This window comes from Ambystoma mexicanum, chromosome 12, assembly GCF_040938575.1.
Source record: "Ambystoma mexicanum isolate Mex_15411 chromosome 12, UKY_AmexF1_1, whole genome shotgun sequence".
NCBI classification, from domain to species: domain Eukaryota; kingdom Metazoa; phylum Chordata; class Amphibia; order Caudata; family Ambystomatidae; genus Ambystoma; species Ambystoma mexicanum.
This window is the reverse complement of record NC_090936.1, coordinates 558,343,432-558,370,234: the sequence shown is the minus strand read 5'-3', so window position 1 is coordinate 558,370,234 and position 26,803 is coordinate 558,343,432. Positions and strand designations below refer to the sequence as shown.

Here is a 26,803-nt window from a genome sequence, read left to right as displayed (position 1 = left end):
AGAGTCTGAGAGAAGGGATGAGAGGGGGTGGGTGTGTTTATAGAGAACGTTTGGCGGGGGTAGACGGGTGGGTGGGAGGTTGTAGAGAGAGTGGGGGTAGGGTGGGTGGGGTAGAGAGTGGAAGTAGAGGGGATCGGTGGGGTTAGAGAGATGTGGGTGTAAAGAGTGTGGGGGTGGGGTGGGTGGGTAGAGGTATAGAGAGTGGTGTTGGATGGATGGGGTAAAGAGAGTGGAGGCTGGGTGGGGGGGGTAGAGAGAGTCGGGGGTAGGTTGGTGTAGAGAGAGTGGGGGCTAGGGTGAGTTGTGGTAGTGTGAGTGTGGTTAGGGCAGATAGATGGGACAGAGCGATACTGGGTATGGTAGGTGGGTGTAGAGAGAGTGGGTGTATGGTGGGTGGGTGGTGGTAGAGAATGGAGGTATGGTGGGTGGGGGAAGAGCAAGTGGGGTGGGTAGTATTAGAGAGAGTGGATGTAGTAAGGTGTGGTGGGGTAGAGAGAGTAGAGTAGGTGGGTATAGAGAGAGTGTAGGTTGGTAGAGAGAGTGGGGTAGTGTGGGTGAATGGGGTAGTAGGGTGGTTGGTAGTGGTAGAGAGAATAGGGATTTGGTGGGTTTATGGGTAAGGGTTGAGAGAGAGGGGTTGGGGTGGGTGGGGATAAAGAGTGGGATAGGGTGGATGGGTTCCGGAAAAGACGGTGGGTGGGATTTGGTAGAGTGAGTGGGGGTAGTGTGAGTGGGTGGTGGTAGAGAGAGTGGGTAATGGGTGGGTGTAGAGAGAGTTTGGGTAGGATGGGTGGGTGGGTTTAGAGAGAGTGGGAGTAGAGATATACAGGGTTTAAGGGAGTGGGGGTAGGGTGGGTCGGGAAGAGAGAATTGAGGTAGAGTGGGTGGGGTAGAGAGAGTGGGGGTAGGGTGGGTTGGAGTAGAGAGAGCGGTGGTAGGTTGGGTGGGTTGGGGTAGAGTAAGTGGGGGTATGGTCGGTGTGTGGGATGGAGAGAGAGACGGGGTGGTCTGGGTGGTGGTAGAGTGGGGGTAGGGTGAGAGGGTGAGGTTGGGTGAGTAGTGGTGGGTGAGTGAGGGGGGTTAGAGTGAGTTGGGGTGGGTGATGGTACAAAGCAGCCTCGAGAGGACTTGTCAAAAGCAGCCCAAAACAGCCCAAACAAAACCCAACCAGCACACGAAATGGGGTGGAGTGGGTGGGTGGGAGTAACGAGAGTGGGGTGGGTGGGGGTAGAGAGTGGAAGTGGGCAGTATAGACAGTGGGCGTGGGGTGGGTGGGTGTAGAAAGGCAGCCTCAGGAGGACAGGGGATAGAGAGAGTGGGGGTAGGGTGGGTGGGTTGGGGGTAGAGAGTGAGGGTAACGTCAGTGTTTGGGATGGAGAGAGAGCCAGGGTAGGGTGGGTGGTGGTAGAGAGGGTGAGGTAGGGTGGGTGGTGGTCGACAGGGTGGGGTTAGGGTTGTGGGTGGGGGTAGAGAGAATGTGGATTGGGTGGGTTAGGGTAGAGAGAGTAGAGGTAGGGTAGATGGGTGTAGAGAGAGTGGGGGTTGGTAGGGAGAGTGGGGTACCATGGGTGGATGGGGGTAGTAGGGTGGGTGGGTAGTGGTAAAGAGAGTGGGGACTTGGTAGGTGTATGGGTGGGGGTTGAGAGAGTGGTTGTAGGGTAGGTCGGTAGAGAGCGTGGGGGTAGGGTGGGTGTAGAGAGAGTGGGAGTTGAGTGGGTGGGGATAGAGAGAGTGGGGGTAGAGAGAGTGGAGGTAGGCTGGGTGGTGTAGAGACGGAGGGTACGGTGGGTCAGAGCAGAGAGAGGTGGGGTAGAGAGAGTGGGGGTAGGGTGGGTGGTTGGGGTAGAGTGAGGGTATGGTCAGTGTTTGGGATGGAAAGAGAGCCAGGGTAGGGTGGGTGGTGGTAGAGAGGGTACAGAGAATGGGGATTGGGTGGGTGAGGGTAGAGAGGGTGAGGATTGGGTGGGGGTAGTGTGGGAGGGGGCAGGGAGAGAAGGTTGGGTTGGGCAGGTAATGTGGGTGAGTGTGGGTTAGAGTGAGTGGGGGTGGGGTGGGTGGGCGATGGACTTGTTTGGGGGCAAAAAACATGAAGAACAAAGCAGCCTTGGGGGGACTCCCCAAAGGTAGCCCAAAATAGCCCAAACATAACCCAACCAGCACACGCAATGGGGTGGAGTGGATGGATGGTGGTAGAGAGAGTGAGTGTGGGGTGGGTGTCGAAAGGCAGCCACAGGAGGACAGAAAAACAGATCTTCCATTAAAAATAGCCCAATATGAAATTACAACGCAGCTGGGAACTGGAAAGCCCGGCACCTGACTTGCTTGTTACAAAGTTGCCGATTGGAACAAATATTGTTAAGGAACTTCTCATTGGGTCATATGGCAGAGGAATTTGGAAAAAGAGATTTTAGTGATTTAAAAGTTTCATACCATGGAATTGCCCGTTGCTATGCCAACCAGATATTCTTAGTTCAGAACCCCTACCACTTTCTCTCTTCTCTAACAATGGTTTTGGCAATTTTGTGGCATCAAAGTGCTCTACACACTGATGTTCAGAATCCCACAATGGTTATCACTACGCCATCTGAATCAATCACAGCAAGCACACGTTGAGTGACATGTTTAATATTCAAATCGCCACCGCCCATTTAGGAAAATAAGGCAAACAAAAATATAAAGGTTTGGGAAGTGTACTCCTAAATAAAAGATTTGGGAAGTGTACAGATAAATAAAAAGTTACACCATATAACACGCCTGTTTAGTAAATATATGGGAAATATTGTTAACGTTTGGTAATATTAGCTTGATAAAGTAGTATTCAGTTGTGATTCACACTTAAAACTAGTGGGAGCAAACACATATATAAGAGAAGCCAGACGGGCTGCTGGGACTTACAAAGCATTGCAGTCACCCTGATGTTGGCAGGTCAAGAAAGACAAGGTGGGTGCCAGCGGCTGTGAGTCCAAGTCAAGAAAGACAAGGCGGGGGCCAGGGGCTGTGAGTCCAAGTCAAGAAAGACAAGGCAGGTGCCAGGGGCTGTGAGTCCAAGTCAAGAAAGACAAGGCGGGTGCCAGGGGCTGTGAGTCCAAGTCAAGAAAGACAAGGCGGGGGCCAGGGGCTGTGAGTCCAAGTCAAGAAAGACAAGGCAGGTGCCAGGGGCTGGGAGCAACTGAGGCGCCTCAGGAGATTCCTCAAGTTCTGGGGAACTCCTGTAATGGACCTTCGCTCTGCCCTCATCCCCTAACCAAATGTATATTTGCAAGAAATGTGGATTCTGGGACATACGGTCAATTCCTGATATAGGTGATGTGGTGTTTAATATGCGGTCTATGGAGAAGTTATTCTAATGAACCTATTACATGTGTATACTCAGTCCATCATATACTTTTAACAACACTTACTAGGGGGCCATCCCTCAGAAAGGGTATGGCACCACTAATACAGAGGAAAGAATGGCAGTGACTAATTCCAATTCTTACAGAGAAAACAAAACAAAATTGTTAGAAATCAGACTTAGGGCCTCATTACGACCCAGGCGGTAAGGGGTTTACGGCAGCGTAAACAGCGCCGACCCTTACCGCCTGAGTACGAGGTCCCTTAGCGCCATGGAGCTTTTAACACCTGCTTTTAGCAGGTGTTAAAATCCATGGCGCTAAGGGACCATGGAGTTAATTACGCCACCGTAATTTACGGTGGCGTAATTAACGCCTTCCCCACTCCCATTATGCCCTATGGGGCAAAAATGGGAATGGGGAAGGGTAAATGGGGATTGGGGACTTACCGCCCCGCCAAGGTCGGAATGGGGCGGTAAGTCCGCCAACCACCATGGCGTAAACGTAGTTTACGCCATGGTGGTAAAGTCACGGCCCAGGCGGTAACTTACCGCCTGGGTCGTAATGAGGCCCTTAGTGTTTTAATAACAGCTAGAAAAAATGGGGCATTTTACATTAGACAATGCCCAGTTCTAGATTTTTTTAGTGCTTTCTATGCATAACATTGTGTTCTGTTATATTTAATTAAACAACGTTGTGCTAGCTACTAGAAAAATCTAACACCTATTACTGATATAACACACTTATAAGGATCCTTAACAATAAGGACCTTATTTACATATAAACTTCATAAAACAGACCTAATACGCAACTCAGGTCTCATTAAATTCTTTTGGACTATGTCAGATTGCTTTATTACATAGGTCATAAAAAAGCATGAGACCAGCTCATACTATAACGGGGTCGACCGTTTTCATAACCACACTTGTTTAGGTCATCTTCTTCAGGACGTTAATTTCAAGAGGGGGTTGACTCCCTTACGGAAAAAACTTTTCTCCCAGTGGTGTGTGTTCTTACTCCTACAAAGAAGTTAGAAAAACAGAAGGGATGTATCACTCATAAAGTCCCTTAGTGTAGCATTTGTGTGCTAATTTCCTCTAAATACAGTGCTGGAAAGAAGTATCTCGAAGACTTCTGACTAAAATATCGACTGATAAGCCAAGGCTGCTGATTAGAATTCAAAACAGCGCCTTAAATAGCACTCAACAAGGAAAGGGGAAAAAGGGGGAGGGGGGGCGCGTGCTCAGGGGTGCTCCTCATAGTCCGACTTATACAGGCATAGTGTGCACAAATTGGTCCACCTTATAACCCTTTTGTGCAATGGATATGTGCAAAAATTATTTTGGAATTTTTAGAATTTTATTTTACCGCCATGTTCAGGCTTATGGCGCTGACTTTTGATGCCAGTCCTAGTACGCAATGCGCAATTTCCCCTTTTCCCTGCGGCCAACAAGGAGATAAAAGGAACAATGGAAGGAACTTCCATTTACATGGCGCTATAACTAACTCACAGAAATGTACATCTCATTTGTGCAGAGAAATGCAGTGCATATTCTTGGGGTGCTTACCGGCTCTTTACTGTGCTTCTAACGCACGTAGCTCATCGTGCGAGAAATGGAGGAGAGGGCTGGAGGTGCCGTGGAATCGGCTGGGTAAGCGGCTGTATTGCTGCTTTCCTACAGGGAAAGAAACCCAGACCGCAAGTGTGTCAGCGTTGTGAATAGATATATGACACTGAAAATGTCTAAATGCCGGCGTGATGCGTAGGCAGGGCAGAAACAGAAAAGTGCAAAATCAATTCATTCATACCTTGAGTCCTGACATGTGAAAAACACTGTCGGGTCTGCTGCTCTGGTCACTCTGCAGCTACTGTTCATAACGGGCTGCATGAGACCGGTATCCTATGTTAGTGGCTCGCGTCCATGAACACTCTATGGTTGCGACGCCATGTTGGTTTTGGTCAACTGCGTCGCCATCTTTGTTCAGGCAGCTGCAATGTGGCCGATATGTTTACGGAGCTTAGTGGAACCCTTTTCATATCGCACTGGTGCGCCTACCTTGCGCAAAAGAATAAAAAATATTTGAAAACGTACTTTCCTACTCTTTTTTCTTGTTTGTTAGCAAATGGTAAAGTCTCGAAAGATGAGCTCAGAATTAATGGGCGTGTCTAGCGGCCCTAACAGGCACATGCCCCAGAGTGTATCTAAACAGATGGAGAGTGAAGTGATAAATGCTTCTGTACAGATTGACAGTCTCTAATCATTTGACATTTTACAGTGACACTGATTATACATTGCGTTATGAATGTCATTGGTAATGCTTTGTAGATACAGGTATTAATAATGCATAGCAGACAGTCACAAAACAAATCCCAACAGATATCTGGTACCGCAATGGGAGCTACCTTCACCCCCATTCTAGCGAACCTATACGTTAACTCATTTGAATGTGATGCCATCTACCCGGTTTCCAACCCTTTTCTAGTAAAGATAAAACTCTGTAGCTGTGTAGTAAGTGTTGTTAAAAGTATATGATGTACTGAGTATACACATGTAATAGGTTCCTTAGAATAACTTCTCCATAGACCGTGATAGAGTGTTAACATGTATTTTGAATACACGGTAGGAATGTAAGGTTGACCTTCTATAGGTCCAAAAAAAGAGAAAACACCCATTCTGTTACAGTGTTTAATAATGCCTCAGACACAGAAACGCAGTCCAACTCCGGATTAAGGAGATCATGAGCTTACCGCCGATGCTCCACAGCACCACAGAGGAGGACACCGCAGCCAGTAGAACAGAATCATTGCACTGCTCTTCACAGATTGAGCAGTGGGAGGGTTGTCATCTCGGGGCATTCATAAGTCAAATGAACCCAACCTATGGAAAGGTTCAGCAGAAGGACAGCCTTGGCACGAGTGAAGACAACGCAGAAGGCACCTGAGACACTGTTCCTGGCCTTATTCCATCTACACACCTTGTAAAATTGAATGGTGAACAGAATGGCCTATTATGAATTATCCTCTAAATGCAATTAACTACTAAATCTTCTAGGATAGAGAAACAAATCACATTTAAAACATCTTTCAAATCTCTGAAACCAAAAAAGTCTAAAAATGAATCAATCTAATGCAGAAGAATGAAGAATAGAACCTTTTTTATTAATGACATTTCACTTATATGCTATACATCTATTAGCATCTCTAGCTATTTGATTTTTAAGCCAATGGACTCTGGATGCGAACCCAAGAGTAGCAGCACAAGACGATTGAATGATGAACTCTCATTCTGATTGGGCCGATGCCTGTTTTGTGAGCGGTTGGTGGCAGACATTCACTGCTGGCACCTATAACAGGGCAGTTACACGTAAAACCTCTGCTTTCAGCACTGCTAACCATTATTAATCACTGCAAGCACGGAATCTGGTGAACCTAGTCGCTGGGACACTCGTTGAGGCCACTCAGCGCCACAATGACTGCAGCCAACTCAAGAATTCTGATGACCATTGCCGGAAACGTTCCGTGTACTGGTTATTTTATTTGCCTGACATGGCTCTGTGAGTGATGTGGAAGCTAAGTCTTTGTTAAGATTAAGTGATCCACACCCAAAGGTTTGTAAAAAAGGACGCTTTTTAAGACCATTCCTAACAGGTTAATGACAAACAGCTCTATGTCACGGATCACTTCTAATGGCCTTTCTGTAGCCACTGAGAACATCATGCCCGCTGCTGCCAGCATTTCTCCGACTCAAGCACTACCTGCAGCAGGTGGCATTCCCCTGCCTCCCTTCTTTATGCCCTGGGTGACATAACCCTATGAAAGAGTATGTGCAATACACTCTCTGGCTTCCCAGACGAACCCCATCTCTCTGTGTCTCCTTCTCCGGCAAGCTGTGCTTTCAGGTTTATATTCCCACATAACCAAACATGCTCTATCACTCACTACCCTTTTACATGTACTTCCTGTATCCCTGTCTTAACAGCTGAACCCATTCTATCTTGCTTTCTCTTATCTCAATTGCCGAAGCTCTCTCACACCTTTTTAAATGTCCATGTCCCTTCTCAATCTTTTCTACCATTTTCTGTCCATTATTTTTCCTACTATAACTAACCTGTAAATCTCGACATAGTCAACTATTTCTCTCTCTCTCGTCACCTGAGGCTCTTATTATCTCTGCCTTCCACATTTCAACTCATTCTTCTCCAACCCATTCATGATTAGTGCGTGTAAATTCTCTGATCTTCGACAGGCGAATATGCAAATGACTCAAGAAATTCTACTTAGTAGTATCATGAACAACTACTCTTCGGCTGCTCACACGAATGGTCTGGAAAACAGGCGTTGCCCTCGCTTTAACCTGATACTTCCCAGAAGTGCTGAGGTGTCGCAAGTCCCTGATGGACCTCAGTGTCCACTGTGAGAGCTCCAACAGGACCTTGTAACCCTTGAGTTTCTTCTGAAATAAGCTGCTGGCCTCAGCCCCTTTGGTTCCCGTCGGCTGCTCAGGAACCGCGTGCTCCAGAGCGACCATCAGCTCCTCCATCTGGTTAGAGAAGGTCGTAACGTAAAGCAGGGCAGCGTGAATGTCTTTGTGGAAATCAGTGAAGGAGGGTGTAAGGTGCTGCTGCTGGTCTTCCAGCAACTCACTGAGAAGGTCTTGAAAGGAGCGGTATGCCTTTACATTCAGTTCCAACCGCTCTGCTTCTGCCAGGCCGGCCCATTGTTCGGTGCTGGCTGTTGGAATGCCATCCACAGAATCCATATCCATGTCACTATCCAACCCTTGGCTTTCAACCTGAAGACAGAGAGATAAGAGAGAGGAGTACATTATGAATATCTCGGACACTGAAGTAGAGCAATTCCAAACAAATGCTTCTGCCATGGTCATCACTGACATCTCCGAAATATATGTTGGTGATAATGCAAGGTAGGGATGTATGTCACTTTTCATTTAATTGGTGTGATGACCATCATCAATAAAACTTGAACAATTGCTCCTGTAATGTTAAGTGATCAATCAGCCATCATGCAAAATGGTATTTCTCTAGCTAACTCTTGCAGGGCAATGCACATTTGAAATGTGAAAGGTCCATTAACCAAGGTGGAAAGAGAAATATGCAGAAAAAGGTGTCTGTAGTTATATTTAGCGCCGGGGCATTACCAGACCCGGTAATGCCCCTGCCCATAGGCGTTTATTGCTATTACTATCCTGGCATCTTTTACTGTGATGCTAATAGGATTTTATTATCAAGTTGAGAAAAGGCACGCTTACTGTTTCTCCCTTCTCCCTTTCCATGACAGCCATTACTGCAATGAGGATGTGCCGAGAACACTGGGTGTTCCCGGTGCTGGCGAGGGACAAAGAAGCTGCAGGTAACTGGGGCTGGGGTGGATGTGAGGTGGGGGGGGGGCAACACAGGGGAGCACAGGACACACTTACTTGCTGTCCTGGTGCGAAACATGGCAGCCTCCTGCTCCTGGGGAGGCTCTGAATGGGGGATTTACCATGAGGTAAAGACCCCGTTTCGAGCCTCCTGATTGGCTGGAGGCCACAAGACACCTCCGTTGGGGTGCTAACATTTTTTAATCTTGGTTTTGCAAAGCACTTAGTTCTTCCCAAGGGAAATGTAGAGGCAGTACTGACAGTAAGTGGTAGACCCCACTTCAGCTTCATTTCTTTCACACAAATGCTATGACCATGCCTGGGGCAAACGAAAACCAAATATTGTAATACCACTCACTGGTAAAAAAAATAAATAAAAAAAGCGCAAAACGAGGTGTAAAATGCTTAACCCAATATTTACACATGTTTTACCACACCCAAGACATTTTTAAAAAGTCGTTTGCATGATGTGCGTAGGGCTGGAGGAGGAAACAGGTTTCCTCCTCCTCACTCGTGCTCTGCTTGCAATAACATGTCGCATACTTGCCAACATTCTGTGACCAAAAAGATGTAGGATTTTTCAAGTTGCAGAAATAATACTTCGCATAACAATTACATCACAGGAAAATACAAAACATACATTACTGGCACCACTGGAGCATTCTAAAATACACAACCCATCAAACAACACAAAATGAAAAGATGCTCAAATGTTTAAAATGTATAATTGTGAATGGTAAGTTAACACCGAACTCAATTACCTAACTTCACAGAAGGTAATCACACAGAGCTGGTAGGCAACATTTACCACTGCTCTGTAGCAGCAGCCTGGGCAATACATATTTTTTCCTGCATTGCAAAATGAATAACTGAACAACATGGAGACTGATACCCTCCTGTCACGGTTTATTACACGGCACGCGCCAGCCGGGGAACTCCTTCCCCTACAATGAATGTGGTGCACAATAAAACGTGTTTTATTTTTAGGATACTACGGATTCTTTTGAGTAGGCCTCCAACCCGTCTTGCACCCAACCTCCACCAGCACCCCTTGTCACGATAGACCAGGAATCAGGCGGTGTGTTGTCAATGAATACTTTATTAATATATTATTTTAATATCGAATCAGAAGCAATAGATGACAGCAGCCACTAAGGTTCTGGCAACACAAATGCACAGACTTCTAGAAAGTAACCAGGATAAGAGATATTGTGATGCCACTCCTATTTTGTTTTATGAAACGCAATACAAAACAATACCACTCAAATGATTGCAGGAAGGTTAAGTACTCCCCACTGTGACACTCCACCCACCAAACAACAATTGGATTGAATCCCTTTGAATGAAGTCGGTGGCAGGGGTAAGAATACAATGAACAAATAGGTTTTGGGGTGGTGCCCACAGCCACAAGATGAAAAGAGGGGGACATTTTGTTTTGGAGTACAATGGAAATGGGTTTTCAATGATTTAATACTACTGCTAGGAGACAGCACACAAGGGAACTTCTGGCTGCTTACACTAGAAGACAAATAGGGCTTCAAAACAGACTAGCTAGTACACATAGGAAATTCAATTTTAACATAGGCAAAACATGAAAAAAATAAAAATAAAAGGGAATGCAATTCAAAATCAGGGTACAGTAGGGGAAGAGATATAAAGTAGGAAAAATGGGTTTATAGAGGAGAAGTGAAATTGTTAGAAAAACGAAAATGGAAATCACCCTAATTTTTCCTGGGTCTGGAAATGACAGGCAAACTCTAAACCATGAAAAACGAAGGAAATGCAATTCAAAATCTGAGCTCAGAATATGATAGGAGAAGGGGAATACTTTAGAAAAAACATGTTTTCAAAGGTTATGCAAATCACACTAATTTTACTGGGGCTGAAAATGACAGGCATGCTTTCAACAATGGGGAATTCACATAGGAAAATCGGTTTGTAGTGAGAATGACAGGGGCAGCTAACAGGTAGCCTTTGGGCAAAGAGATTACTCACAATGGGAACAACGGTTTGGGTTTAATAGGACAGATGCAAATAGGAATGACTCTGGCAAATGAAAATTTGCTTAGCAGGGTATAAATTAGACACAGGGACACATTCGGTTTTCAGCTCACAAAGGGGCTTCATTCTTTTGGGCAACACTGTAATGACTATAACAATTAACAACAACACTGGGAAAAAGATTGTTGGTTTTGAACGCCAACAATCTCGATCCTGTGAAATTCAATGGGGGAATTCATTTATTTACTCACAAAAATACTAAGGATTTACACAGTCAAATGAGGGGTTTTTCAATGAGGATATGCTAACATACACAGGCACACAAGAGATTCTTCTATGGGGAGATGGCTGAACTACACTGGCAATTTGGGGTTTCAATGAGGAAATATTGTATGCACTGCTACAAAAATGAAGGGCTTATGCAATTTAGGGCTGCAGTGATTGCTACTTACATAGCAAGCCTTTAAGTTTCAGAAAAGCCAGCTGCATCTCAGGAAACTCGGTAAAGATAGGACAGGGGGTCTGTTCACTCCACTCTCAAAGATGGTAAGTTTCAGCAGCCTTCTTTCCGTCCTCCTTTTCTGTCTCCCCGGTTTTTATGTGTGTTCGGTCCTAGTAAAGTCCCCCTTATATAGCAGAAATGACATCACTAATTTTACAATCTAGGGGACGTACCCTGCAATAATCCCTGCAGCTAAGATTGGACAGTTACTCTCTCTCGCTCTGCCCCCAGTCAGGATTAGTTTTGGATTTTGGAGTAACCCCTGTCTCTTCCCATTTATTGCCATCCTTTGTTCTCCTTTCAACATTTTGATAAAAACTAGTTATATGTCACAACTTCATAATTGTACTAACAACTGCCATATGAAACCTATATTCCGTTTTAGCTGATAATGGGGAATTAGGTAAACTGACTGCCAAATCTGTATGATGTAGCATGGCCATGTGTCACATTTCTGTCATTTTCATAAAATGTACAAAAGTTATGAATATGTAAGTTATCAAGCATATTCCTAATTTCATTTACCATCTTTTCACCAACTCTCACAATTGTCTCAACTTCAGATCAGCCAGAAACCTAGTCCAACTGGCCATTACAGTTCCCAGAGTCACAGGTAGATGCATTTTATACCCTTAAAACCGCCTGGAAATTACATGAAAAATGGCATAAAAATGAAATCAATCCTCAGCCTGATTGCTGCGCAAAATGTCTAAAATGTAAATAGTCTTTTAAATTAATTGGTAGTGTCTGTTCAGCAAATGGGATGTCCGCTTCATCGCCCACAGCCATCTGTCTCCCTTGGCTCGCCTGTGACCAAAGTTTTGTACAAGTCTCTTTGAAGTCAGTGTGGGCTCTTTTGAAGTGGGTGCAACAAGGACTCACACCTTTTTGTCATGCTTCAGCCAGGGATGAATTTTCCTTGAAGTCCCTGCTTTAACTGCCTTCAGGGCCAGCCAGTCTGGGGAACAGTGGGCTTTCAACACCTTAAGCAGCAGATTCTATTGCACAGTGTCGTTAGCTGGGAGGTGTGACATCAAGGGCTGGAAGTGGGGCTTTTCATTGTGAAGTTTTGACCTCAGTCAGAACAGGTTTTTCCTGAAGTAAGTGTCTCTTCACATGTTACTGGAGTTTTGTGGGTGAAACATAACAAACATTTGCTTTGGTAACCCCACAATCATGTTTTGCTTTCCTGCCATTTTTCTGTGAGCAGTGATGTCTTTTCCCATTGTGGCTTTTTAAAGCCGTTTTAATTTGCAAACACATGTGCAGGCCGATTTTGCTTTTAATGTTTAAAAATCCTGTTTTCCATGTCACAGGATTCTTCGATTTCTCATTCTTGGATGAATTACACTGCTGCTTGTCCATTGATAATGATAGGTAGGCCCCTTTCCACATGGCTCTCAAACTTTACATGAAACAAAAGAAAAAAACAGGCCGTTTTTGTTGCAATGTTTAAATGCCTGACATTCATGTCACAGGCAAAGCAAAAGCCAGGCCGTTTTTGGTTGCAGTGTTTAAATGCCTGCTTTCATGTAAAAGGAACCTCACACTCCTCAGTCTGATATGCAGATGCTGTGTGATGGTGGTACGCTCTGTCACTTGACTTCACAGGTGGCTCACTTAAGGCCCGTCCCGGCCAAAGTGCAGGGCAGAGTCATGTAGCTGTCAGGTCACTGGATTGGTCTGAGCCCATCACTCAAAGTAATCACTTACCCGCCCACCCCACAGACAGACTAACTAATGTGTTGCATGCTTTGTCCTGGGCCGGACTTAAGCAGCCTGCCTTAGAGTCACATTAATTACTTGCCCCTGTAAAAAGCAGTAGGATTTGTCTGTAGGCGGGAGAACTACTTAAAAAGCAGCAGCCTACTGCCTAAATCAGTAGGGTTGGCAAGTATGCATGTAGTATGATGCATGCATAAGATTTTCAGCTAACTGTCTCTCTAAAGGTTTTCTGAAAAAGGACTCCCTTGCTCTCTGCCCTTCCGCCCTACTCCCCTTCACACTCCTTACTCTCTGGGTGAAACCCCCAGAGCCGATGCCACTCCCACTGCCTTTCTCCCTTCCCCCACCCCCTATGGTCACCAGTCTGCTTATCGCCTACCCTCCCATCTCCCCCACTTACTGCTCCTCTGACCACCGCCTCTCACTTCCTGGAATGTGCAATCGACTTTTCATACTGGTTACGTGAATAACATGTATTACACAATCCAGGAAGCGCACCCTCTTGAGTGTGTTGCCATGTCAGATCCAATGCTTTGCATTTTGATCACAGATCTGCATGTCATGGCTTAGATGTGGCGTAGAGGCTTGAAGTTACTCTGGTGAAGAGCATGTGAGGCATGCAATAAGAAATATTAGGCATGCATTTGATCCGGCGATGCATGAAGTTCAGCACTATGGCTCTCTGTTGTGCCTGAAGGTGAATACCAGTAAATCGATCATTTCCCACTAACAAGCACGATAGATCGATTCCGAGACAACTGTGGGTTCCAATGGGACTTGCTCCAAACGCGGTACCTGGGGATCACGATGTCCAGGAGCAGGGAGATGGTCTACAATAACAATTATGTGATAGCCCTGGAAGCTGCCAAAAAGACCATGGTACGTTGGAACTCTCTTCCACTCAACCTCTATGGTAGAATATCGGTGGTCAAGATGACCATATTACCCAAGTTTCTTTACATATTCCTAAATGCTCCAATACTGATGCCTGCAAGATTCTTTCGAGAATTGAGGTCAGAAGTCGCACAGTTCATCTGGGCAGGCAAAAGGGGTCGAGAATATCCTGGGACAAGAGCACGGCCCCGATATGGGAAGGGGGGCTAGCACTACCAGAATTTGAAGTATACTGCAATGTGGTGCAGGCTGGCTTCCTCATGTACTGGTTCGGGGCATGTCAGGACCGGAGAAATGTTGAAATAGAGAGAGCCTTGGCTGCCCGGCGCTACTGAGGTCGGTAATTCTCACAGCCCCAAACCGATCGCTCAGACCGAGGCATATGGTCGATTTGACATGCAGGGCCTGGACCAAAATTGAATGCAGAACCAAAGGAGAACCACTTTACTCGCGTGAGCTGCCAATCACTCATATCCCAGACATCCCCCTAAGGCATGGTTTATATCCCTGATGGAAAGGCTTGGGGTGGGTAAGATTGGTCAGCTATTCCCGAATGTTGCGTTCATAACGCTAGAGTCATTGAAAGAGAAGGGGGAGCTGTCAGCACTCAACGTCTTTCTATATGTTAGGCTGAAGGTGACCTTGAAGTGTTTGTTTCATTCATTTCCCAGACTACCCCAAACCGCGCATATACTTGACAGTCTGATACAGAGAACCATGGGTGCTCGGGTGACGTCCACACTGTATCCCAAAGCCTTAGCCAATAGACCATTGCCCATGACCAGTCCCAAATTTGCTTGGGAAAGGACGCTGGGGAAAGAACTGCCAGACAAGATGTGGTGGTACTGTTGTGAGATGATCAGGGGGGAGCCATCTGCGCCAGATTTAAACTTATTCATTTGAAATACCTGCATCAATTTTACCACACTCCCGCCAGGATAACAGTTTTTTCTGCACACCAATGGGAGATGCCCTAGATGCGGGTGGGAGTCGGCTGATTTTCTCCACATGGCATGGGTATGCGGTGAAGTTAGACAATTCTGGGACCAGGTTTTTGAGGTAGGGGACGCCACCGGAGCCAGAAATGGGCCTACTGGGATACACTAGGCAAATTCTTAAGGGCACCAGGAAACTAGTTGGCCTCCTGCTGATACTGGCCAAACGGAGGGTGGCAATGGTATGGGGAGGGAGACAATGCCCGGATGTGGAGCAGTGGACCAAGGATGTATTGTATTGCAACAACCTGAAGACCAGGTGGGGCAATATGCAGGGCAATAGATGGGGAGACAGATGAATGTGGGATGCATACACACTTTATTTACTGACAGAGTCCAATAAAGAGGCAGGGGGGCACCTCTCTCCACCTCTCTCCACAAGCCACTCCTTGACAGTCCCTGCGTACGGACAGCGCTCACCGGTGATTTCCTGATGCTCCCAAAGGAGAGAGTGATATCCTCGGAAAGGCAACTCTCCATCCTGCACCAACCCGGAAGAAGTTGAATTAGACACCAGCCAACTCAATTGACTAACCACTAGACTCAGCCTAGACCTGCTGATATCCTGCACACTGCAACATGCGGCACAACCCCTATTTTCAGTTTTAAACCCACTAATGTGTCAGCGTCAGTTCATAATAGCCAGATAATCGCAGATGGCAGACGGGCCGAGGAAAATATACCGGGGATGGGAGGGGACGAAGGGGGGATTATTGTACTGTTGTTTTTTCTTGCACTGTTTGAAATAAATGCCAATAAAAAGAAATTTGAACAAATTAACAAAATTAAAAATATTAGGCATGCAGTCATTTCTATGGTTCACAGCTATGGTAGCCTGTCCTAGTATACCTGCACTGCCATCATTGATCAATAAACTACTAGTAACTACTGCACCGAGACAACTATCAGGACTGAAAAAACCCGGTATGAGATGCGCTAGGTTTGCGATTTATTAGATTAGCAGGTCTGTATATCGACACACTACAATTAACAATCATATGTGTTAGAAAAGATACACAGAATATACTTGAACTCATTTAGTCATGAATCAAAATTAACACAAAAATGTACTGCAAATCATATGGCAAATCAATATACCATACATCACAAGATGTGTACCCTCATTTATCAGAATCATGATTCAAGGTTAACACTAAATGTTCCCCTAAATCATATAGCAAATCAATATACCATACATCAAAGATATACCAACATCAACTTGTTAGGGCACGTGCAGATGTTTCGCCCCTTAGAGCTTTTTCCAGGCTAATATATTTTCATGTAAGTCAAAATAAAAATACAAACTGTTCTCCATACACAATACATCTATATCTTTAACTCTACTACACCTTTTACGTGTCCATCATTTAAAGTACACAAAAAAAGAGGTGATGGCTGGAAGGTTTGGAATTAATTCTAACCTCTGGCAATGCTCTGGGCAACCCTCCAGACTATCGTTCTTTGCCTGCCAAGCCATTACAAAAGGGGAAAGACCATATGCAAATCAGGTTTGGTCCCACCCCAAAATGGGCAGTCCATCCCAAACTGTTGGTCACATCCCTTCTGCACGAGACCACAAGCATCCCCAAACATGTTTCAGCCTTGTTGGGCCTCATCAGTGAGGAGTAGCTTGGGTCTCTAGGCCCAGCAGGCACATGACCCACGTCTGGGCATACCTGTCCCACTCGGGGTGACTTACACAAAACAAGAGGTGATGGCTGGAAGGTTTGCAATGAAATCCTAACCTCTGGCATTGCTCTGGGCAACCCTCCAGACCATCGTTCTTTGCCTGCCAAGCCATTACAAAAGGGGAAAGACCATATGCAAATCAGCCTTGGTCCTACCCCAAAAGGGGCAGTCCAGCCCGAACTGCTTGGTCACATCCCTTCTGCACGAGACCACAAGCATCCCCAAACATGTTTCCACCTCGTTGGGCCGCACCAGTGAGGTGTAGCTTGGGTCTCTAGGCCTAGCAGGCACGGGACCCACGTCTGGGAATACCCGTCCTACTCAGGGTTATTTGCACAAAACAGAAGAGGTGATGAGAGAGGGTATGCCCAGACGTGGATCCCTTGCTCAATGCGCCATAGCGAACCAAGAGTCTCCCTGATTTAAAGTACTCCATAGATTATGTACAATTAGAAAATACATTACAATATGGTCCTTCTCATTGTCTTGATTTCTAAGGAGGTCTTCATGCCATGTCACAGAATCAGAAGATTTCTTGCAGCAGAGTTAGTATGAGACCAAGCATGAAAGGGAATGCTGCATAATGATATGTTTGAAGGAATAAAATATGTCCTACCATATGTTCAAAGTATAGTGCAAATCACCTCTGAGTTCAGTAACCATATAAAGAAACGTATAATGTATGGAAGGTTATACTTTATTATACGGTATCTGCAGAAATTACTGGAAAAAGAATCGAAGTGACAAAAATACCAACTTCGGCAATGGAAAAATAACTGAATACCCATAATGTCGATCAAGGGGAGCGGCATTATGAGACTTTGGGCTGTAGGGGTGTCTCTCGCTTCCATAAAAAAGGAAAGCGGGATCAAACAAAGTTTGAAAAATAAACAAAAAAAGAGACTCTGCAGCTCCGGTTCCCATCCACGTAAGTGGAGGGAACTGGCATCACAGGGAGACATGGAGTCTGCGAAACACAGCGGCACACAGCAAAGTGTGCCACCAAAAGGTAAGTAAGGGGGTTGGAGGGGGAGCGGGTTCATAGAAGGGCATTTTACTTTGGGTGATGTTCGTGAGCATTGCCATTTCGAAAAATTTCGAATTCGTAGTTTTCAGATTTGAAATTTGCGTAATTGAAATAATCATGGACCTCCTTATTATATGGCCAAATGTATATAAATGTGTTTTTGTTGGGTGTTTGTGGGTATCTACCTCCAGAATACAATTATATATACATTGTCCTTCCTTTTAGATATATAGTTTAGACGATATACTATAATGTGTGACAAGACCAATACCCTGGCCTTGTCAAAAGGGGGAGGGGAAGGTTAGCTAGAAAACAACCAAGAGATAGCCCTGCCTCTCAGGGACAAGACTGTTGCAGAGAAACCTCCAATTCCTATTCCTGGCCCTAGTGCCGAAATGTATCTGTGAAGACCACTTTCATCTCATACCATACCATGCTTTCGAATGACCTGGCCAGCAAACTTAAACAATTAATTTGCAAGCTGAACTGCCCCTGAAACCATGGTTCTCGAGTCCAGCGCGAATCACACCTTGCTACCCACACTCTCAGACTAGCATATGATTGTGATTGTAGAATCGGGCCCAGAAGTGACCATGGCGTGTCCATTACAAGCATCTTGACCATGGCGTGTCCATTACAAGCATCTAATTTTGCAAACCATAAACCTATTTCATTTCTTTATTCTTTGGAAAGGGGAACCAACCCGATTAACTCTGCCCTTCTCATGAAGTCTGATATTGTAATCTCTGAAGGGCCTTGTAATGAATAGGAGAAGGAAAAACTGCCTTAATTGAAGATGATAAAGGTCTTCAAATCGTGGACAGAAACATTGCTAACAGCACTTGGAGGTTTAGGACTCACTTCAGCTCCTTGATCAATCTGACTTTGCTTTATAGGAGGGCAACAATCGAATCCCTGCAAATCATCTGAAACCCCAGGAATTGCCTCACCTGTGATGGGAACACCTCTGATTTCTCCCAGTTTACCTCAAACCCTAGATTGTACAGTAAACGTAACATTAAGAACAGCAGAGAATGAGCCTCCATTGCCGATTTAGCCACGATTAAAAAAATCGTCCAAGTAAATCATAAAGCAAAAACCCCTTGTCGATGATAAGCTTCCCCTGACATTAACAGTTTTCTGAAATGCCAGGGTGCTGAGGCTAGACCCAATGCCAAGAACTTGAGGCAATACTGCCTCCCTCCCATGGGAACTGAAAGAAGCTCCTGTAATCCAGAACAATGTAAATGGTTAAATAAGTATCTTTTAGACCAGCTTAACCAAGTAGTTGCCAGGACTTTAAACATCACTCCCTCAGTTGGGCAATGGTCTCCAGCTTGAAAATACTTTAAACAAAGAAACAACTGAGGTCTCTAAGATTATGAAAGGGTGAACCCCCTTCCAGACCAGAAAAATGTTGCTCAACACCCTTCATGGAAGAGGTTTGCACCTTTATATCACAACCTCTGGCATCTCCTGCGAGACAAAGAGATGGTCTTCCTGGGATATTGATATCTCTCTCCTGAGAACAGGAACCCTAGGTGTGCTGATGAATTATAACTTGAACTGTCTACTGTTTGCAACGCGCGTGGATCCTGTGAAATTGCCAGCCAGTTTTTGAAAAGTGACGAATACAACCCCTGGCGGGTAGACCTCTTTGAAGAGACCGACAATTTACCCTGCAGGAACTGATCTCAGCCATGTTTGCCTCTGCTTGACTGCTCTCTCTGGTGAGAGAAAGAGGATTCGAAGGACGGAAAATCTTGTCTTCCTCAGTATCGCTTGTGGGCAAGGCCTGAGGGTCTAGAAGAGCAGCCTGAAGAGCAGCCTCTGCCACTTCAAGCCTTAACAGAGACCTTGGGAGGAATGATTTTCCTCATAGATGCTTTGGCCTTTTCTATGGCTGTGAAAGTGGTGACATGTATACCCATTCCATTTATGAATACATTCCAAAAAAGATTGGAACACGCTGCCCCTGATTCTAGGGATTCTGGCAACCTGCCCAGTTTACTAATAATCTTTATGAACAGATATTGCCAATTGTGCCAATGCCTAATTAATAAGTAATAACGCTAGCCCACTTAATATTTGAAAATTGAAAATTAAAGACATTTCAAAGAGACTGCTCAAGTGGGTTTGAATTTCACTATCAGTGTGTTATTAATTATTAATTAGGCATTGGCGCAAATGGGTAAATCTGTTCATTTTGACTTTATATAGCTTCATAGGGCTTGAAGCTATCCTTTTTCCCCACCCTTTGCTGCCTACTAGTGCCAGATTCAACTAATGAGGCAGTCATTTGATTAGGAGGGTGGTCAGCGCAGTAGAACACCAGCCTTTAGATTAGTAAGTAATAATCTTCCTTTGGGCAATGATTTCTCTGACTGTAGAAGCCCTGTGAAGATGAAACTTGCTGTGGGCTCCTTAAAGGCTTGGCAGATTAAAGTAAGACCCCTAGCATCCTTCAATGACTTCTGGCAGCAACGGGTGCATAGGTCACCTTTGGTGTCAGGTTTTGGAATATAACGTTTTTGTGACTCTCAGTTCTTTGGTGCTGCAGCCGCAACACAGATGTCTCAATGGTCTCTGCTGACCTGGACCCTCACCAAGTCTGGACCCTCGGGACATCTTCATTAGCTTCTGGTGGCTGGAATCCTATGACAGACCTTCCACTGCACCCAACGACTCTGGGGTCGCTCCGGCGGCAAAAAGTGTTTAGGGGTGATGGCAAGGATGCCCTTTCAAATGTTCTTAGGCAGTTTGGAACTTTTGCAGCTCCAGGTGTCCAGCAGCACTACGCCAAGATACCCTCTCTTCTGGGTGGTAGACAGCAATGACTTCCAGCGGTCACAAAATGCACCTCCAGACCCTTGGTGTCACCAATGGACCTCTCTAGCTCGAGATATCCAACACTCCTCTTCTGGAAATTGAAGACCCCTTCCCCGGACTGCAGGCACACAGGACTGGCTTCCAGGATACTTCCATGAAGAGCAGCAGCTTTGCACAGTGGTCCTTCTTTGCTCGGGGAGAGGCCTCCTTTGCAGGTCATCTCTGGATCAGTCCTTGGGAGACACGACAGCTTTTAGATTACTTGAAGAAATTGCAGCAGCAGACTCCTCCTCCAGCTGGGCTTCAAGGACCAGCTTATATTTGCTTCAGCTTTGACTTCAGCTTCTCAACTAATTGTTAAGTGAGAGGTCCCCAGACATACACATCCGTCCTTCATTCATTCTGGCTGAGCCAGGCTCAGTCAGCCAATCACACAGAAGTGCATTCATGCAGGCAGACCGCCAGTCAAGCTCACAGGCATTCAGGCCATTTACTCCACCCAGACACCCATAACAAGGAATGTGGATTGGGGCAAGTACCCAGCCTTTCAGCACACTACACTGCATTCATGTCAGTTTCGGTCCAGGCTGTCTCATTCATTGTGTCACAAACACAGAAACCAGACACTCACAACAGAGAATGTGAGTTGACTCCCAACTTCATTCACACAGGTCCCACTCCTAGGGTCTACCCACAACACACAACACCTGGGAAGGCTCCAGTCAGTCTGACAGGAGGCAGCCCCAGAGCCGTATATGGTTTTTCCACCGAACAGCCATTCAGGGGGAAAGGGAATAGAGGCATATATGGTGTTTCCACCCAACAGCCATTCAGGAGGAAGGGACAGAGTCAGGGCTTCCTAGGACTTTTGGAACAAGGTAAAATGCAATGCAATCCAAGAGGCCACCAGGGTGTCCTTCTATCAGGAATCCATTGATTCCTATAGCAGGGGCTGGGTGTCCCAAAAATGGAGGACATTCAGAGCCACTGCCAAGTCAGCATTTAGCTGCCACCAGCCCATACCCTGCACTGTGGCCAACACGCAGGTGCCCAAAAACACACAAGGTGTACAAGGGTGTACCCCTACCCATGCGTGCCATAAGGGTATCCCATGTGTGTTGTTTACCAAAAGATAAAATGAAGTGCTGCACTGCCAGAGGTCCAGGATGGACCTCAGTGGTGTAAAACATAAGGAAAACAGACACAGAGAAGTGATAGGACAAGGACTGGAGGCCCTGTCCATCCATAAGGCATTTCCAGCATCACATGCGCCCCCCCCCATACTGAGGTCAGGGCAACTGATCTCCCACGGGATTGTTACCCTCATCCAGACAGTCAACATACCTCCGGGAAAGGCCATCTGCATTATCATGACTCTTCCCTGGCCTATTCCAAATGGTGAAGTCTAGCCCTTGCAGGCTAATGGACCACCTGAGCAGTTTGGGGGTTTCACCCTTCATCTACATAAACCCCTTTAAGGGATTATGGTCAGTTTGGACCTTAAAGGCAGACCCTGTAAGGTAAGGTCTAAAATGCATAAGTGCCCGCAATTATACTAAAACACTCCTTTTCAACTGTGGCCCACATGCGTTCCCTACCCTTAAATTGCCTAATGATGAAAATGTTGGGGTGTTCTCTCCCTTTGTCATCTAACTGAGACAAGACAGCTCCAATTCCAGTGTCACAGCGTTCAGTTTGCACAATAAAGGGTTTGCTGTAGTCAGGGGCACCCAAGACAGGTGCCCTGCAGAGACTTTCCTTCAAGCCATCAAAGGCCCATTAACAGTCCTCACTGCAATTAACCTTCCTAGGCTGCTTGGGTGATGTCAGATCTGTCAGAGGTGCAGCTATGGTGCCATAGTCTGCCATGAAGGTTCTGTAGTACCCGGCGAGGCCCAGAAAAGCTCTCACCTGGTTTTGAGTAGAGGGAGTCACCCAGTCCTGTACAGCTTGTACTTTACTAAGGGGAGGTTGGATTTGACCTCCTCCTACCTCATGACCAAAGTAGTTAACCTTCCACCGTGCTATCTGGAACATGTTTGCCTTGATAGTGTGTTTGGCTCTTTTCATGGCCTGCAACACCCTATCCAAGTGTGTCAAATGCTCTTCCCAGGTGGAACTGTAGACAGCAAAGTCATCTAGGTAGGCCACACAGAAAGCCTCCAGCCCACCGGGAGCATGATTGACTAACCTTTGGAAGGTGGCAGGGGCATTCTTGAACCCAAAAGGCATAACCTTAAACTGGTAGAGCCCTTCTGGTGTTGAGAAAGCTGTTTTCTTCCTGGCCTGGTCAGTCAGAGCTATATGCCAATAGCCTGATGTGAGGTCAAAGGAGCTCACAAACGTGGCAGCACCTATCTTGTCCACAAGCTCATCAGCCATGGGCAATGTGTGTGCATCAGTCTTGGTGACTGCATTGACTCCTTTGTAGCCCACACAGAACTTCCAATCCTTGGTACCTGCCTAGGAACTTGCCTTGGGCACAAGGATCACTGGGCTGGACCACAGACTTGTTGAGGGTTCAATAATGCCCAGGTCCACCTGTCAGTCTAGAAAATTAGACACCCCTCGAACGGAAGGCAATGCAGGATAATTGGTTGGCCGAAGACCAACCGCCTCATTTAAAGTGTTAAGAATATATGCTCATTAGTCATTACATAGTTACTAGCTTAACTAGAGTGCGGCCATTTTAAGATGACCAGAATCGCCATGTTTGATTCTCTCTCTGTTCTCTTTAACGCTGCTACTTTGCCTCATGTAAAACTGCTTTGCTGAAGATATTATTCCGCTTCAATGGTCTAAGGTTACTAAAGACATGTTGAAACATTACGCTGGAGAGCCAGACAGAAATGCCTGGTTCCCTCCCGCACATATCCTTGAAGGCAAGGAGCAAGGCATTTTAATCAGTACACGGATGCCTGTGAGTCGCCTTAAAAGAATAGCAATGTACGAAACTAATATTAAAGGGTTTGAATTATGTTCTTCTTTACGGCCCCCCTTCTGAGCACTGTGAGGCCCCAGAGAGCAAGCTGACCTCTAGAGCGTGAATGAAAACCAGGAGATAGTAAGGCCTGGAATGTGCCAGTCCCCCTATGCGCAGCTTGTCCATGAAAACAGAAGCGCTGTGTTCTCACAAATAACGAATAGTGTCTGTAAATTCGAGATTGCAAACTGTCACTAAATATGGTGATCTAAAGTGTCATATTTGTCACCATGGTCGATCATCGCCTCCACTTCAAAGGGAATTAATTAGGGGCGGCATCGAATGTGTCAAATGTGTCATTACTGATTATAAGATGCTCATTTTGTATATATGTAACTGATGTACGATTTTCGCTCTCTTGCATCCCCCGAGGTCTGTTAGACACATCGCGGGTCGTGGGACCATTTGACCAACTGGGAATATTTGTTCTGCAATAAACCCTAGTTTTTGGGAATACAACCTCGTGTCTAGCGTATTAGTTTGTGTGTGGTGATTGTGCCTTGTTTCCACATCCGAGGGTCCCTCAGGGGCCCCTTCACACCATCTTGGCAACCTCTACCTGGATGTGGTTCTTTACAGTGTCTAACATTCTGTAGCATCTGGGGTGAGGCCTGGTGTCAGTGAGAACAGAGGGGCATACTGCTGGAGCAAAGCCTGCAGGTCCTCTGCTGCTCTGGTGTCAGAGCCATCCTGAGGGTTGTAATGCAGCAAGTCAGGAAGGGGCTAACTCTCATCCTCTTCTTGCTCTAAAGCTAGCAAGAAGCATGCGACTTCTCCTCTCCTGTGGAAAGGCTTGAGTCTGTTGCCATGGAAGACTTGAGCGGTTACCCCAGGAATACCCATGTCAACCAGATAGTTGACTTCACACCTCTTGGAGATTATCCTGAAGGGTCCATTCCACTTATCTGCCAATGCTCGAGGATTGGTAGGCTCCATGACAAGAATCTCCTAACCAGGAGTCCAATCCACTTATGAGGCCTCAAGGACAGGCCAGTACTTATTCAATTCCTGGCTTGCCTTAAGGTTTGCTGTTGCCTAGACCATCATCTGTGCCATCCTCCTTCTGAGGCCTAACACACAGTCCCCCACTTGCTTGGCAGGACCTGGATGGGTGACTTCCAAACCTTCTCGTACTAAGGCAAGGGGCCCCCTCACTGGATGTCCAAAGAGGAGCTCAAAGGGGCTGAAACCAATACCCTCTTGAGGCACCCTTATGTAAGCAAACAGCATGCACGGTAGGAGGAGATCCCATTTCCTCCTTAGGGGCACTTCCAAAGCACCCAGCATGCCATGAAGTTGGTTCCCCTGTCAGAGATCAGCTTTTTAGGAAATCCAACTCTGGTAAAAAATAAAAAATGCCCAGGAGAGCCCTGGCAACCACCTTGGCTGTTATGGTCTGAAGGGGTTTAGCCTAAGGGTACCTGGTGGCATGCTCTATCAGTACTAGGATGAACCTGTCTCCACCTGATGTGGGAGGGTCAAGGGGACCCACAATGTCGATGCCCACCCTCTCATATGGTGTGCCAACCACTGGCAAAGGCTGCAGCGTGGCAATGACACTGCCTCCAGTCTTGTCAGACAACTGACAAGTGGGACAGGTCTTGCAGTGAGCTTCCACTTCTACTCTCATTCTGGGCCAATAAAAGTGGGCTGAGAGCCTTTGCTTGGTCTTCTTGATCCCAAGATGACCAGCTAAGGGCACCTCATGCGCCAACTGCAACAGGAAGGGCCTGTATACCTGGGGTAAAACCAACCTCTTGACTGCAGCAGGTTCAAGTTGAGTGGGCTCACTTTAAATGTGCTTGCCCACCCAATAAATCTTAAAATTCCAATGTACTTCACCTTGTGCCGGGGCCATTTTTCTAAGACTCTCCAGAGAGTGGCACTCTCTTTGACCCTTACAAAAATCCCTCCTAGAGGGCCCGCCTTCAGCCAACAGGCATTGAAGGTCAGGGTGATCTTCTGGGTTGAACACCTCTCTCTGAAGAGGGTACTCTGGCTCATCTTGTTCTGGAGTTGAGTCAAGGGTCACAACTGGGCCTAGTCCCTCAGTGGGTGCTGTAGAAACCGCAGGAAGAGAAGGATCCCCCTTCACAGAGGTTGTCTTCTTACTCTTCTTCTTAGCTTTGGAGTTCCCCTTTGGCTTGGGTAACTGACTATCAGTCAGACCCTGTTGTACCTGTGACCTAATGACTGCAGCAGCAGTCAGGGGTAACCCATCTGAAATTAAACCCATCTCAACCAAGTTATTCCCCAACAACATGTTGGCAGGCACATTGTCCTTAATCGGGACAGGAAGCTTTGTTGTCTTGTCATCAATCTCAGTGGTAACTAGGGCTACAGGAGATAATTTGGGAGGCCCACCAGCTAACCTGGTGGTTCTCAGAGGAGTACCTACATAGTCCTCTGGCCTGAGCAGGGTCCTGTCCAACACAGACATGCTAGCCGCAGTGTCTCTCAAACCAGTGTAAGGCTGGCCATTTATGAGGACACTTCTCAAAGATCTTTTAGTGTTCTGTGGGATAGTAGCCAGTACTTCTGAGTACTAGTCCCAGGCCCGAAGGGACACTAAGGAAATCTTGGCAGGAGCACCAAAGGTGATTTCTGGAGAGGAGGGAAGGACAGTGGCCTGTACCTCAGGCATAGAGTAAGGGTAGTTCAGGCTGACAGTGCCATACCTATACACTTGGGGTCACCCGTTCTGTGGTCCAAGGCCCCACAGTCCCAACAGGTGCCAGGAATATAAGGGACTGAACTGGATCCACTCGGCGACTGCTTTGCAGCAGGAGCACCACCACTATTACTCCCACCCACATGAGACCTATCCCCATTAGATGTTTAGGCCTTAGAGGGCGAATGTTTAGTTTTATTCGTATGTGGCTGCTTCTTGGACTCCTCAGCCTTCTGAGGGTTCCCTTTCTCTTTGTCCTTGTCCTTCCCACTGGGATACTTAGGGGCCATCCACCGGGAGGCCCACTTATCAGCCAACTTGGCCACCTTAAAGGGATCCAAAATATTCTGGTCAGCAATCTACTGACGCAGCTCTGGTGAACAAGCCTTAGAAGAATGTTCAAAAGAAAGAGGCGTGACAGTTCAACAAAAGACTTGGCTTTGTAACCATCAATCCATCCCATCATATCATATCCATATGTGCAGCACTCAACCAATCAACCAAAGACATATTATCTCTCTTCTTTTTATCCCTGAACCTTTTAAGGTACTGGGCATGTGTCTTGCCAAACTTAGCAATCAAAGCAACTTTCATACACTCATACTGACTTTTTTCTTCCACACTCAGTTTCAGAATACAGTTATAACCAGTCTGAGGTACTCTACTTAACAAACACTTAGCCCAATCTCTATGGTCAACATCATGGATACCACAAGCCATTTCAAATGCTTCTATCCATTGGGGGATATCAGAACCCTCCACATACACACCAAC

At 46.2% G+C, this 26,803-nt stretch overlaps 1 protein-coding gene across 2 annotated transcripts in view; it reads right to left on the bottom strand.

The window, feature by feature from the left end:
* Positions 1–6,471: 6,471 nt before the first annotated feature.
* CNTF (ciliary neurotrophic factor) overlaps positions 6,472–26,803 on the bottom strand; it is a 51,033-nt gene continuing 30,701 nt past the window's right edge. For both annotated transcript variants that reach the window (XM_069628861.1, XM_069628860.1), the window contains exon 2: positions 6,472–8,125. In XM_069628861.1, coding sequence (XP_069484962.1) covers positions 7,607–8,125 — 519 coding nt within the window. In that variant the 3' untranslated portion in view covers positions 6,472–7,606. The remainder of the gene's footprint in view (positions 8,126–26,803) is intronic.